At 42.7% G+C, this 14,142-nt stretch overlaps 2 protein-coding genes across 2 annotated transcripts in view; one reads left to right on the top strand and one right to left on the bottom strand.

Annotated features, from left to right (window-relative positions):
• palmdb (palmdelphin b) overlaps positions 1 to 10,692 on the top strand; it is a 168,632-nt gene extending 157,940 nt beyond the window's left edge. The window contains exon 10 of the mRNA XM_085763715.1: positions 10,678 to 10,692. The gene's annotated coding sequence lies outside the window, so the exon portion shown is untranslated. The remainder of the gene's footprint in view (positions 1 to 10,677) is intronic.
• The window catches only part of LOC146965785 (uncharacterized), a 97,524-nt gene that overhangs the window by 78,167 nt on the left and 5,215 nt on the right, over positions 1 to 14,142 (bottom strand). Inside the window, exons 3-4 of the mRNA XM_085763975.1 lie at positions 7,309 to 7,677; positions 4,671 to 4,700 (exon numbers count right to left, since the gene is read on the bottom strand). Of these exons, the coding sequence (XP_085620101.1) occupies positions 4,671 to 4,700; positions 7,309 to 7,677 (399 nt within the window). The remainder of the gene's footprint in view (positions 1 to 4,670; positions 4,701 to 7,308; positions 7,678 to 14,142) is intronic.

The following is a 14,142-nucleotide window of genomic DNA, read 5'->3' as shown; positions in this document are numbered from 1 at the left end:
GACTCCAGACGGAAACTAGCATCCTGCTATAATCCGGCACATTTACATGTTTTTGTCCATTAATGTCACTGTCCCATTCAGATAAACTAATAAAGTAAAGACCCCGGTCTGGGTCTGGACCGGGACCAGGACCAGGGTCTGGTTCTGGTCCAGAGAGAGACTGAAGACCTGCACAGCTGCTGGTTCAGGTCTCATCATGTGTCACAGCATCAACAAGACGACACCGACCAATAACAACCGATCAATAACAAAACTATCACTAGATCCATTGATAAATTAATCGTGTGTGTGTGTGTGTGTGTGTGTGTGTGTGTGTGTGTGTGTGTGTGTGTGTGTGTGTGTGTGTGTGTGTGTGTGTGTGTGTGTGTGTGTGTGTGTGTGCTCATTAACACAGTGAGTAACTCTGAGACTCAGTGAACAGAATCCAGAAAACAAAAGAGTCTCATGTCAGTTCTGCCCTGGTTCCTCCTCTGACCCCTCACACACACACACTAACACACACTAACACACACACACACACACACACTAACACACACACTAACACACACACAGACACACACACACAGTGAAACCTAATGACGGGGCTCAGAAACCACAGGTCCAGAATAAGAGAAGCAGTCAGTCATTACTCTGAGAGGAGAGGAATGTTTCCTCTGGACACACACACACTAACACACACACTCACCTACACACAACACACACACACACACACACACACACACACGCTCTATTTCCATCCGATGGAGGAATCTGGGTTAGGGTTGGATCAAAGCTCCGCCCCCTCTCGCCAAACAGCAGCTGATGTCATCGACGCCGGTGAAGCCGACGGTCACGACGAGTCCCTGAACGCATCACCACAACTACACAACTACACAACTACACAACAACAACACACACACAGACACACAGCTGGGTCGTGTCTGCAGCTACATCATCATCATCATCATCATCATCATCATCAGTGTCTCTGACCCCGAGGATGAATCACTCTCATGCTGCGTTCAGAGCCTCCGACCCGCTGTCCCAGCTCTCGTCTCCATGGCGACACCGCCACACAAATATTTGTTGAGAGACTGAATAACATTACTTTTTTAGTGAATGGATACGTATACAAATTAGGGCCAATGGCGTGAATTTGTGGAAATATTGTAGAGAAATTTTCTCCAAAAAAAAAGTTTTTTAGAAGACTCTAGAAAAAAAAACAGTGGTAAAAATTTCTCAAAATGGTAAAATTTCTCAAAAAAAATAAAAAATAAAAAAAGTTGTAAAAAGAAATTCTCAAAATAGTGTTAAAATTTCTCAAAAGTTTTAAGTTTAAAGCAGTACTTAAAGGGATAGTTCAACATTTTGGCAAATTGGCCCATTGCCATAATCGCTATAGTCATAGCAGTAGGTTCGTTACCTTTAATTGTAGGTGTAAGCTATTTTCAGTACGGCGGAGCGCAGCAGCTGGCTGCTCAGAGCTACACTATGGAGGCTAAGGGAATTTCTTGGTTTCCCTCATTAAACTCATCAAATTCAACATCCCAAAACTCCACAGCGCTTTTGTAGACAAGTTGTGAGCTGCACAACCACCACGCTATGAGATAATGACGGAACGATACGAAACGGAGCCGTTTTCGAGGTAAATACAGGGTAAATACGGAGACTGCTTGCTGAAAAACTGTCCCTGAACGCAACGCGCATCGGCGGTTTTGTATGAATTTACCTCGAAAACGGCTCCGTTTCGTATCGTTCCGTCATTATCTCATAGCGTGGTGGTTGTGCAGCTCACAACTTGTCTACAAAAGCGCTGTGGAGTTTTGGGATGTTGAATTTGATGAGTTTAATGAGGGAAACCAAGAAATTCCCTTAGCCTCCATAGCGTAGCTCTGAGCAGCCAGCTGCTGCGCTCCGCCGTACTGAAAATAGCTTACACCTACAATTAAAGGTAATGAACCTACTGCTATGACTATAGGGATTATGGCAATGGGCCAATTTGCCAAAATGTTGAACTATCCCTTTAAGAACTTTCAGTTGTGGTTGAGTTTGGCGGCGCCAGTGGCCCAAAGCGGTAGTGTTTTGTCTGAAGGAAGACTCCATTTCCCATGAGCACTAGCGTTTAGCGTCGTAAACATCCTGATCTCCCGGTGCATGGAAATGAACAGAAGACGTCCAAACTAAGTTTCTGTTTCCAGTGGATCATTTCACAGCAAACACACACACACAATCATTGCTGCTCCCTCCTCGTCGTGACTCGCTAAAGTGAAAGTGAAACTGAAGTGAGAGCAGGGTTCCTACCATGCTCCTCAAAGCTGCTTAGTGCCAGAGAAAGAGATACAGACCATAATGATACAGACCCCCTCAGGCCATGACAGAGGTGTCATTCAACCTGTTGTAAGTCGATGTACCATCACAAAAGGTATGAAAATATTATATGAAGGTTGAAAAGTTCCTTAGTGTTGGTTTAAATACACACGTGCACCACGACAGCTGATCAGCTCCGTCTCAGCTGATCGCTCATATGGAGGTCAGATCGTCCAATGTTGAACTGTTTTTATACAAAGTGCAGCCAAACACCAGACTGAAGGAGCAGGGTCCCAGCTCTCGTCTCCATGGCGACACCGCACATTTGTTCAGAGACTGAAGAACATTACCTTTTTAGTGAATGTATACGTTCAAATTAGGGCCAACGGCGTGAATTTGTGGAAATATTGTAGAGAAATTTCTGGAAAAAAGACTTTTTTTTAGAAAAAAGTGATAAAAATTCTCCAAAAAAAAGTTTTTAAAAAGTGGTAAAAATTTCTCAAAATGGTAAAATTTCTCCAAAAAAAGTTTAAAGAAAAATCTAGAAAAAATTGTAAAACTTCTCAAAAAAAATAAAATAAAAAAAGTGGTTAAAAAAAAATTCTCAAAATAGTGGTAAAATTTCTCAAAAGTTTTAAGTTTAAAGAACAATCCAGAAAAAGTGTTAAAACTTCTCAAAAAAAAAAGTGGTAAAAAATTCTCAAAACAAATAAAAAGTTTATAAATTCTAGAAAAAAGTGGTAAAGTTTCAAGAAAAAGTTGGGGACTCCCTTGAACCAACTATGAGAACCATTGAAACCAAAGACTAGTAACTAGTTCCAGGGAGCATGGAGCGTCTCAACCTGGTAAGATCAGAGCCTCCGACCCGGTGTCCCAGCTCTCGTCTCCATGGCGACACCGCCACACAAACGTAACGCGCTAACCCGTAAAGCCTGCCACACACATAAAGATAATCGGGCTGATTTTGCCCCGATTTCCCCCCTTCCGACCACGGACAGACACCGCCCGATTATCTTAAGGTCTTCAGATCATCTTATAAGATTCTCTTGTAGTGTGTGGTGTGTTAAGAGTCAAAATTCTCCCGACAATCGGCTCGGAAAACGTTCGGCGCCGATAATCGTAAGTATTAAACATGTTCAATATTTACGATTATCGGGGCCGACTTCGGTGGCCGTTTCTATCAACAGTCATCTTGTGTGTGGAGAGCCGGTGTTGTGCGGAGAAGCGCCTGCTCACCGAGCTCTGCATGCTGCTCGCGGCAACAAGCCACTTCTCCACACAGCACCGGCAACCTCACAGAGCCACGGTGCAGCCCTGGTGTTACATGAGGTTCACACACACATTCACACATACACAGGAGATTTCCTGAAGCCGATAGCAAAGACAGTAGCGCTCGTAGCCGGCAACAGCCAGCAATACAGCAGCCATGTTTAAACGATCATGTGACCGCCGCTCACAGCCCGTCATGTGACAGCACGGCTCCCTATTGGACAGCCGCTTGACTGCTCGGTGTCCGGAGCCACAGACACACACAGATGGGATCGTTGTAAAGGCTGAAGTGTCCCGCTTTCATTAAAAAAAAAATTACGTCGCTCTCATTGTCCATTCCGGAAATAGACCTGAAAGAGTAGCTACAACGACACCCCTGGTATCGCTGCTGATGCTGATTGTTTTCTGACCAGAGGGTCAAGATTCTGAAAAATCTTAATGTGTGTGGTGTGTTGTGTTTGGAATATCGCAGCACACCACACACAATACGATTAAAACTGTTCAATCACAGATGTTTTATCTTCATGTGTGGGGTCTCTCACAGATAATAAATCGGTTGAGATTTATAAAATCTTTATGTGTGTGGCAGGCTTAACCCGTCATCTCTGGTTGATGACAGATAAGACTACACAGGAACTGATGACATCACTGATCACATGACCACACAGACAATCTGGACTCAATCGATGGATCAGCTGCTGTGGTGTCGTTGCCATGGCGCCCAGAGCTCAGTCAGAGCTGTGGAATGTAAACTGTGGAGGTCAGAGGTCAACGGGCGCCGAGTCAGAGAGGATCATGGGAAACGAGGCGGCCGAGTGTCTCCCCACACACACACACACACACACACACACACACACACACACACACATTCCTCAGCATCTCTGTGTGTCGCCGTGGTAACCGTGTGTTTTACACTGGAGGACTGAGACTCACTGTTACACTGTTAAACTGTGATTCACCAACACCAGCAGCTGAACCTGAACGCAGCATGACGGAGGCTCCGCCCCCTCAGGTAGAGACCCCCAGACCCCCAGACCCCCAGACCCACCAGACCCCCAGACCCCCCCCCCCCAGCAGGTGATGATGTCAGAGTGTTATAAAGGTGAGGTTCTTACCTGAGCAGCAGCGGAGCCGCGTCTCAGTCTCTGAGGACAGAAACACAGAGACACGGTCAGAGCTTCTATAACTGTTTTACATCAAGGAAACTAAACTAATACAAACTAGATTAAATTAATACATATTAGACCACAGACCCCCCCACTGGACAACATGTTGAAACAAACACCAGAAGTACACTAATATTTGTTCTGAGAATGAAGAATTTACTTTTTAATTCAATGTACGTTCAAATTACAGCCAATGGTGTGAATTTGTGGAAATATTGTAGAGACATTTCTGAAAAAAAAAATGGTAAAAACTCTCAAAAACAATTCTAGAAAAAAGTTGATCAAAAAAAAGTGCAAAAATTTCTCAAAAGTACAAATGAAATTCTAGAAAAAGTGGTAAAATTAAAAAATAAATAAATAAAAAGTGGTAAAAAAAAATGTAAAAAAGATTTAAAAATTCTAGAAAAAAGTGGTAAACCCCCCCCCCCAAAAAAAGGAAAAATGAAAAAATAAATAAAAAGTGGTTAAAAAAAAATTTAAAAAAAATTAAAAATTCTAGAAAAAAAAAGCCAGCACGTTGAGAACCATTGCTCTGCAGCATCACAGCTCTATGACGTCACAGCTCTATGACGTCACAGCTCTATGACATCACAGCTCTATGACGTCACAGCTCTATGACATCACAGCTCAATGACGTCGTAGCGGTTTGTGTTTTCGCCTGCGGTGTGGTGAATCCCAGTTCGATCCCCGCTGGTTTCACATTCCGAAAAATTTAGTTTTTAAATTTATATTCCAAGTTTACATTTAGAGTTTGAGAGAAGTGTAATTGTGCCGTTGGTTAGGTTTAGGCAATGAAGAAAGGAGTTGGTTAAGTTTAGTAACTAGACCAGGTAGAGGCTAGACAGGCCAGATAGAGAGAGAGTCCAGGTAGATCTAGGCACTTATCACACTTTACCAACAGCCTGCGTTTCACAGCCGTTTCACAGACAACCAAAACAAACAACCAATCAGGCGAGAGCCCTTCTAGCCAATCAGAGGCGGGAACGGCGGGACTTTCCCGGACTCATCCTACGAAAAAAAATATCGCCTACAGGTAGATGCTGCATTGGGGCTTGTCAGGAACGTCGTCGCGGCCGCCATCTTGGGGGGGAGTTCCTCTGGTAAAACCCATAGATGACGAACGGCAGCACGAGGTAAAACAAAACATAACAAAACACATTCACCCCCCCAAGATGGCGGCCGCGAGGACGACTACGTGTAGAGATGTATGACTGTCATCAACAGGACTGTGACATCATGGAGCAGTGAGGCATCATGGGAGTTGTTGTCTTGTCTTCACCATCATCACATCAGTCGGCTGCTAACGAGACTTAAAGCAGATATCAGTGGAATGTTTTTGTTAATGTAAGTCCTAAATAGTCCTATTTTCCGTCAGCAATCACTTACATGAAGTATTTCAGCCTAAACACGAGTCTCTCCGTCACTCTGCTCTGCTGTAACCCGAGGAGAAAATTTTCCTTGTGGGATACAAGTGTTATCCAATGAGGGGAGAGAACGGCATGAAGGGCTGTGTGTGCAGCCAAGGGATGCGCGTGAATGTGGTGACGTAGCACGAGGACCAATTGATGCCTGACAAGGGCGGGGGCTGCTAACTCATGGTGCGTTCAAGGAAACTCGTACTTTGTGTTTTTCCTTCCTGTGAAGTCATACCAGTTCGATCTGGTACGAGTTCACGGGTCGGAAGTTACGAGTGGCCGTTATAGGGAACTTTCACAGACAACAGGACGGTAAAAACACGAGCTACGGGTTACCTGGAACGCTACCAAGTCGTAGTTGTGACTTGAAGCTGTAACTTACGGTTTCAAAAGCCTGCCTTGAACACAGCATTAGCCGAAACGGCCGTGCCGCTGTTATCTGCTTTAATGAGCCGTGACCAACAGGTTCTCACCTGCCCTCACACACACACACACACACACACACACACACTGAGCCTCTGTCACATGACCAGAGAGGATGTGATGTCATCAGCCCCAGGTGAGAGGGGGGCGGGGCCTGACCTGAGCTGACCTGTTGCCCCGCCCCCTTCACGCTCCAGCAGCAGCTCTGACATCACACACACACACACACACACACGCGTTCTGACAGGTTTCCTGTTCAGGTCCAGACCTGAGTCCTGGTCTCAGACCTTCACTGAGTCCTCACTACTTCTTATTGTTATTGTTCTGATCCAGACACATGGAGATCTGATCTCTGATTGGTTCACAGACAGGAAGTGACTCTGAGCTCAGAATCTAACTGGTCCAAACCATGGAGCTATTATATTAAAACAGACCGACACCACTGATCCAGAACCTGGTTCCACCTGGACCGGCTCCTCTGACACACACACACACACACACACACACACACACACACACACACACACACACACACACACACACACACACACACACACACACACACCTTTAACTTCATACCTACCTACTTACAGTAGAAACACCAGATCGATAGAGCTGATCACCGCTGATCAATAATCATATTAGATCACGTGACTAATCATCACTGAGCTGATCAATCAATAACTAGGTAATAACAGATCAATCCGCGGTGTCGGCTCGGCTGCACCTGTGTGACGTCACGGACCCACCTGGTACCAGCGGACCAGGAACCAGCAGAGCAGCGTCGCCGCCAGACCGAGTCTCGCTGCCTCTGGCTCCTCCGGTTCCTCTCCCCGGTCCGAGCCGCTGCTCTCCGCCGGGCACAGAGCGCTGCCGCCCGGCCGCTGCATCCGCTCAGAGCCGTTCTCCGCCCGGAGCTCAGCCCGGAGCTCAGCGCTGCTCTCCGCCGGCCACAGAGCGCTGCCGCCCGGCCGCTGCATCCGCTCAGAGCCGCTCTCTGTCCGGAGCTCAGCCCGGAGCTCAGCGCTGCTCTCAGCCGGCCACAGAGCGCTGCTGCCCGGCCGCTGCATCCAAGCAGCGCCGCTCTCAGCTCTGGAGCTCCGGAGCTTCTGGAGCTTCTAGAGCCCACATGACCCGAACCAAGTCCTGAGTCCTTAGTCCAGTGAGGATGAGGATGATGATGAAGATGAAGGTGATGAAGGTGATGCCAGCCTCGCACCTCGCACCTCGCGCCGCGGACACTTCTTCTTCTCTCTCTGATCAACTGAAGCCGGAAACTCCTCAGTAAAACTTTCATCTTTCAGATTAAAAGTCCCGGGACTCCCCCCCCTCCCTCCTCCTCCCTCCTCCCCCCACGGAGCTGCTGCACGAGCCCCCGCTGACTGAAGAGCCACAGCGCCCCCCCGCGGACACACTCACTCTGCACACACACACACACTCACACACACACACATACACTCACATAGAGACACACACACATGCAGCTCTGGAAAAAAACTAAGAGAGCACGTTCACAAATGTTTCTTAAAGCATCTCTACATGTATGACAGTCATTCTTCGCTTTTCTTTTTTAAACACCAACACAAACACAACTCCTTCTCCTTAATGAGACTCTGATGAGGTCATCACCTGATGAGGTCATCACCTGAACCACATCTGGTTTTATAGGAAGATTATAAATAAAAACCACTGCTGATTAAACATCGACATTATCCCACTAAAACTGGTTTATAAACTCTTCCTGAGTTCAAATATTCTAATAAATATCAACATGTTTTCTTTGCATTATTATTATTATTATTATTATTATTATTATTATTATTATTATTATTATTATTATTATTATTCAAGGTCTGAAAAGACTTGATATTTTTGTTATTTAGACCAGTTTAGTCATTTTCAGCCAATAAAAGCTCTAAATGACAATATTTTTATTTCAGTTCTGGGAGAAATGTTGTCAGTAGTTGATAGAATAAAACAAAAAAAATGTAATTTAATTTAACTCAAACACATAGTATAAATAGTAAAACCAGAGAAACTGATCATTTTGGGAGCTGTAGGTGTTCATCTGCCTAATCAATAATCAATGTGACTGGACGACTGATCAAACTTTATTCAGCTGCAACTTTAACTTCACAGATGTTCACAGGTGTTTTTAAACTTTTATATTCTACTGAATAAATGAATAAATAAATAAAAACAAAGGGAGAAAAACAACTGATCAGGAAACAAACTGATCGATATTATTGATTAAACAACATCATGAAGTAATGAACTTAATAACTAACATGTGACATCACAGCTCAGTGGATCAACTCTTCAGCCGAGTCGGTGCAGGTCGTCCATGGTGACCAACACCACCTGCACACACACACACACACACACACACACACACACACACACACACAGGTACATCGTCATGCTTGTTATTGTTCGTGCTGTTTCTCCATTACATGTTCTGCTTTTTAATAATAATAATAATAATACATTTTATTTAGAAAGCACCTTTCACACTTTACAGCAGTTAAAATCATCAAACACCAAAACACAGAACAAATCATCAATAAACAATACAAGTCTTTGTTTTTGTGTATGTGAGTCTTGTCTGTGAAGTATTTGTTATTGCTGTGTGGTATCAGAGCATCTTTTTACATTTTTTTTATTATTATTATTTTTAGTGTATTTATAATATATAATTAATATGACTCAGAGTGTATTAATGACTATTAATAGTTTTGTTTGGAATTTTTTTTTTCCGCACCAGAATTTTTAAAAATTATTATTATTTTATTTATTTATTTTTTTTACACTTTATTATTTTATTTTACTGCAACTTTATTGCTATCATCATTGTTATCATTCTTCACTCAATTTTTATCTTATTCTTTTATTTCTTTCTATCTTTATTTATTTGTATCTTGTTCTGTATGCATCTGCTCTGGTTCTGTTCCCCTTTTTATTTTTATTTTTTTATTGTGGTCTTGTTTGTTAGTACTGTCTATCGTTTATCTACCACACTCCCTTGTGCCCTGTATTATTCACTATGTTTTTTGTTTTTTTTCTTTCCTAATGTTTTGAGGAATTAAATAAAATTTTGATCAAAAAAAAAAAAATCAATAAACAATACCAAAGCATAAATAAATCACACCGAAACACGAGAGCACAGAATAAACAACATTAAAAAGCACAGAATAAACAACATTAAAACATCGGTAAGAAAGAAAGAAAGAAAGAAAAAAATAAATAAATAAAACTGTGCAGAATAAAAGGGAAAAAGTTAGGGTGAGGGGTGGTGGGGTGGATAAGCAATTTTAAATGTCTGTTACTGTTTGTGCTTATGTCATAGCTATATTATTATATGTATTATTATTATATGTAGCTATTACTATTATTACTATATGTCATCTACTTTCCTCTGTCTGCTCTGCATGCCGGTGTTGCTATGTGTCATCTGCCTTCTGTTATGTTCATGTCCTATTTGTTATGAGCTTTTAGGTAAATTGATGTGTAATTTCAGCTGTATTTTAATGCATCGCTTAACCCTCCTGTTGTCCTCCTGGGTCAGGGAAGGAAGGATGGAAGGAAGGAAGGACAACGGGAAAGATGGGAGGGAACAGATTGGGTTAATTGGGTCAAAAAGGAAGGAAGAAGTAAGGACGAAGGGAAAGAAGGAAGGAAGAAAGGGAGGGAAAAGGGATTGTGGAAAGAAGGGAGGGAAAAAGGAAGGAAAGAAAGATGGAGGGAGGGAACAGATCAGGTCAATTGGACCAAAGGACATTAAAGGTTATAGCTAGGGGAGAGTAGGGTCGAAAGTAACGGAGGACGAAAGTAACAGAGCGATTTTCTCTGAGCCCACACAAGTCTGACATGTCTAACTTGGTCAGCATGTATATCATGCAGGACCTAACAGAACTGCAAAAAATCTTAAGAATATGTCTGACTTTGACCGAGTTACACTCAAGAACCTGTTTTCAGTGACGAAAAGTACATTTGTTTGAGCGGTAATTTTTTGGGTTAATCAGCTGTGTTTACCGTTTCAGGTGTTATAATTATGATGGTTAGACACATTAATTAGTCCTCTAACACATCCTACAGTTTGACTTGTCAGAGTTTTTCAGCAGCTCAGGTTTGAGTGTCGGGAGTCGCTGGAGGGACGAAAGTAACGGCTGTTACTTTCGTCCCTCTGCACATTAACAATGAGCAATTCTGTGCAAAAGAAGAAAAAAAAAATCTGTCACCATGCTACGGGAGGGATTAAAACACACAACGTAAACAATGTGACCGTATATAAGTGGAGAAGTGCAGGAGGAGGGCATGACCAGTGGATCATGGTGGTCCAGTCATAGTGGACCAGGACAACAGGCTGTCAGCAGGAGGGTGGCAGAGATCTGTTCTGACCAAGTCCCAAGGTGTAGTGTAGTAAAAAAAAAAGTTAATACATTTTATTTAACACCAATTCACACTGTAATTTAGACAAAATAGCAGGGATTTAGAGAAAATCAGCATGCTAATAAGCGATCTACAAACGTTTTAAAAAATCCAAATGAGCGTCATTGATCGTTCGTTCTAAAAATTAAATTAAATTAAATTAAAAATATTTTTAAATAAGATAAAGGTCACAATATGTTTGTAATCACATATTAACAAGAGCATTGTCAGACGTTTTAAAGAAAAACAAGAAAAATAAGAACAAGTCCAGTTTATATTGTCGTGTTACTTTTGACCCATCCCCCTGTTACTTTCGTCCCTGCCGTGAGGGACGAAAGTAACAAAGCGCAGCTTCTCTTCAAAGTCAAATTACACCGACGTCGTTTCACATTTTTACAAAATCACACCTGGTATTGATAGAGAACACATATGAGATGGTGATCACAACAAAAACATGTCTCTTTCTGTAATACTATCTTTTTAAATGACATTTATTTGAAAAATGTTACTTTCGACCCTGCTCTCCCCTACAACTTTTTCATCAAAAGGATTAATTTTTTTAAAAATAAAGCATCCATCCACAGAATGTCTAGAGGGTGCAGAATAAAAGTATTAATTTTACTGAATTTAAAAAAAAAATAGTATATAAATAATGTCCGAAATATGTAAATATTTACATCTGGTTACGTTGGCAACGTCGGCATGGAATGATCTCTATGGCAACAGCATTAGAGCTTTAGCTACAGCTGTAACTGGCAACCAAACCTACAACAGAAGGTTGGAGCGACACCTACTGGCCAGGAGGAATTAAACTTGCAGCTATCACCTTTAAATTTATTAATATAATATAATTAAATTAAAGCAGAAGTAAGTGATATGTTTGTGTTAATCTAAGTCTTAAATAGTTGTATCTTCCGTCAGCAATCACTTCTATAGAGTGTTTGGTCTGAAACACGGGTCTGTCAGTCACTCCAAAGACGGTTTATAAACCAAGACCTTTCATGACGAGTCAGCTTCCTGTATGCATGTCACGTGGGCTTCTGCACGGCCACGCCCCTTTAGAGAGACCAGAGGCAGTTTGGAGTGTATTGATTCCTATGGGACAATTTAATGTGAACACCGATTATGATCTGTCCTTTCTCCCCACGGTCACTGAAGCAAATTTTGGACTCATTTTTCACAAGCCACATCTCTTCTGAACAGTTTGACACCAAAATGGTAATTTTCAGACGGAGAGATCCGGAGAAAATCCACTTTGTTCAAGACCTGTCTCTGTCTCTACGACACACTCTCGCCAGATTTGGCACCGATCTCCTAGGCAACGTCAAACAAACGGCCGCGAAATCCCGTGAAAATGATTTAAATTATTTTTGGCATGCTAAATATGACTGTTAGTAGTGTAAATATTTAATGTTATCATAAGAAAATATAAATATCTCACTTTCATCTACCTACAGATTGTATAAATCCACACACACGTTCACAGACGAGGTGGGGTGACGGTTGGCCACGCCCACTTAGAGAGACAGGAAGTGTATACCATTTCATATCATTGGAGCAGCCGCTCATGGAGTATCTTTCCATTTATTGAATATCTTTGGTCACTCTGCTCTGCTCTGAGCCCAGGAGAAAACTTTCCTTGTATCCTACAAGTTTTATCCAATGAGGAGAGAGAACGGCATAAAGGGGCAGTCCTCTCTGTGTGTGCAGCCAAGGGACGCCGTGAATGTGGCGACGTAGGGACGAGGACTGTTATGGTGCGTTCAAGGAAACTGGTGTTTTTCCGACCTGTGAAGTGGTACCAGTTCGATCTGGTACGAGTTCACGGGTCAGAAGTTACGAGTGGCCGTTATAGTGACTTTCACCGGTAAAACAGGTCGGAGAAACACCAGTGGGTTACCTGAAACGCTACAAAGTCGTAAGTTGTGACTTGAAGCTGTAATTTACGATTTCAAAAGCCTGCCTGGAACGCAGCATTAGCCAAAACCACCGGATCGCTTACTGAAGCTTTAAATGACAACCTGAAGTCTCTGTCCTCCCGTCCGTGTGTGTGTGTGTGTGTGTGTGTGTGTGTGTGTGTGTGTGTGTGTGTGTGTGTGTGTGTGCTGCTCTGACCTGGTGGTGGTCTGGGTCGGGGTAGTCACAGACGTCCTGAGGGAAGACGGAGCGAACCAGAGTCTTCACCTGCTCAGGGTAGACGTAGGTGATCCACGGCTGCTGCTGTCGCCGCCGCTGGCTCTTCTCTCCTTCCTCCTCTTCCTCCTCCTCCTCTTCCTCCCCCTCCCCCACGCCGTGAAACATCTGGAATAAAGGTCAGAGGAGCAAGAAGAAGAAGAAGAAGAAGAGAGGAAACATCTGTGCTTTTATTTTATATATACGGTATAGTTTATATATAGACGAACTGTCAGGAGCCTGGAGAAGATGCAGGTGGAGGCTCCTCTGGTCACAGGGATTGGGGACTACTTGACGAGCAGACCACAGTTCGTCAGGCTGCAGAACTGCATGTCGGAACGAGTCATCAGCAACATCGGGGCCCCCCAGGGAACAGCTCTCCCCTCTCCTCTTCACTGCATATACATCTGACTTTCAGTAGTGGAGACCGGATATCATTGGTTGGCACACTTTTCACTCTTTGCCATAGCACTCTGGCATCATTTATATGAGAATATTCAAACCAGCATTAAATGAAAGGTTAAGGTGTCAGCTTTAACTAAACACATTTCAATGTCCACAGTTATATTCTAAAATCAATTTATTTGTGAATAAAATCATACTGCGCATTAATGCCAACCAGCCCCGACACGGGGTTGGTTGGCACACTTCATGGGGTTGGTTGGCACAATGTAAAAATGAATGGATGAAGCAACCAATATAATAATAAATTGGAAATTTAATTCTAATATATTCAAATTTAAGAAGATATCATGTATATGCATACATATATTTGCATGTATGACACTAAAACAGGGCATTTAAGGCCACGAACAAGATAACACGTACACAGAACATCAAACAGTAAATGATTTGAGCTTTTTTTTTTTTTTTAAGAGAAAATATTCAATGAATATAGAATTTATTCTTAAATATAGCATATCACCTCTTTGTATTTTTATTTCTTTCCATCTCACAGTGTTTTAGATTTGCTGTGTGGGGTG

The sequence above is a fragment of the Trachurus japonicus genome, chromosome 20, assembly GCF_045865225.1.
Source record: "Trachurus japonicus isolate A0001 chromosome 20, Traja_1.0".
Taxonomy (NCBI): domain Eukaryota; kingdom Metazoa; phylum Chordata; class Actinopteri; order Carangiformes; family Carangidae; genus Trachurus; species Trachurus japonicus.
Note: the sequence above shows the minus strand (reverse complement) of the source record. Positions and strands in the feature narration are given on the sequence as shown.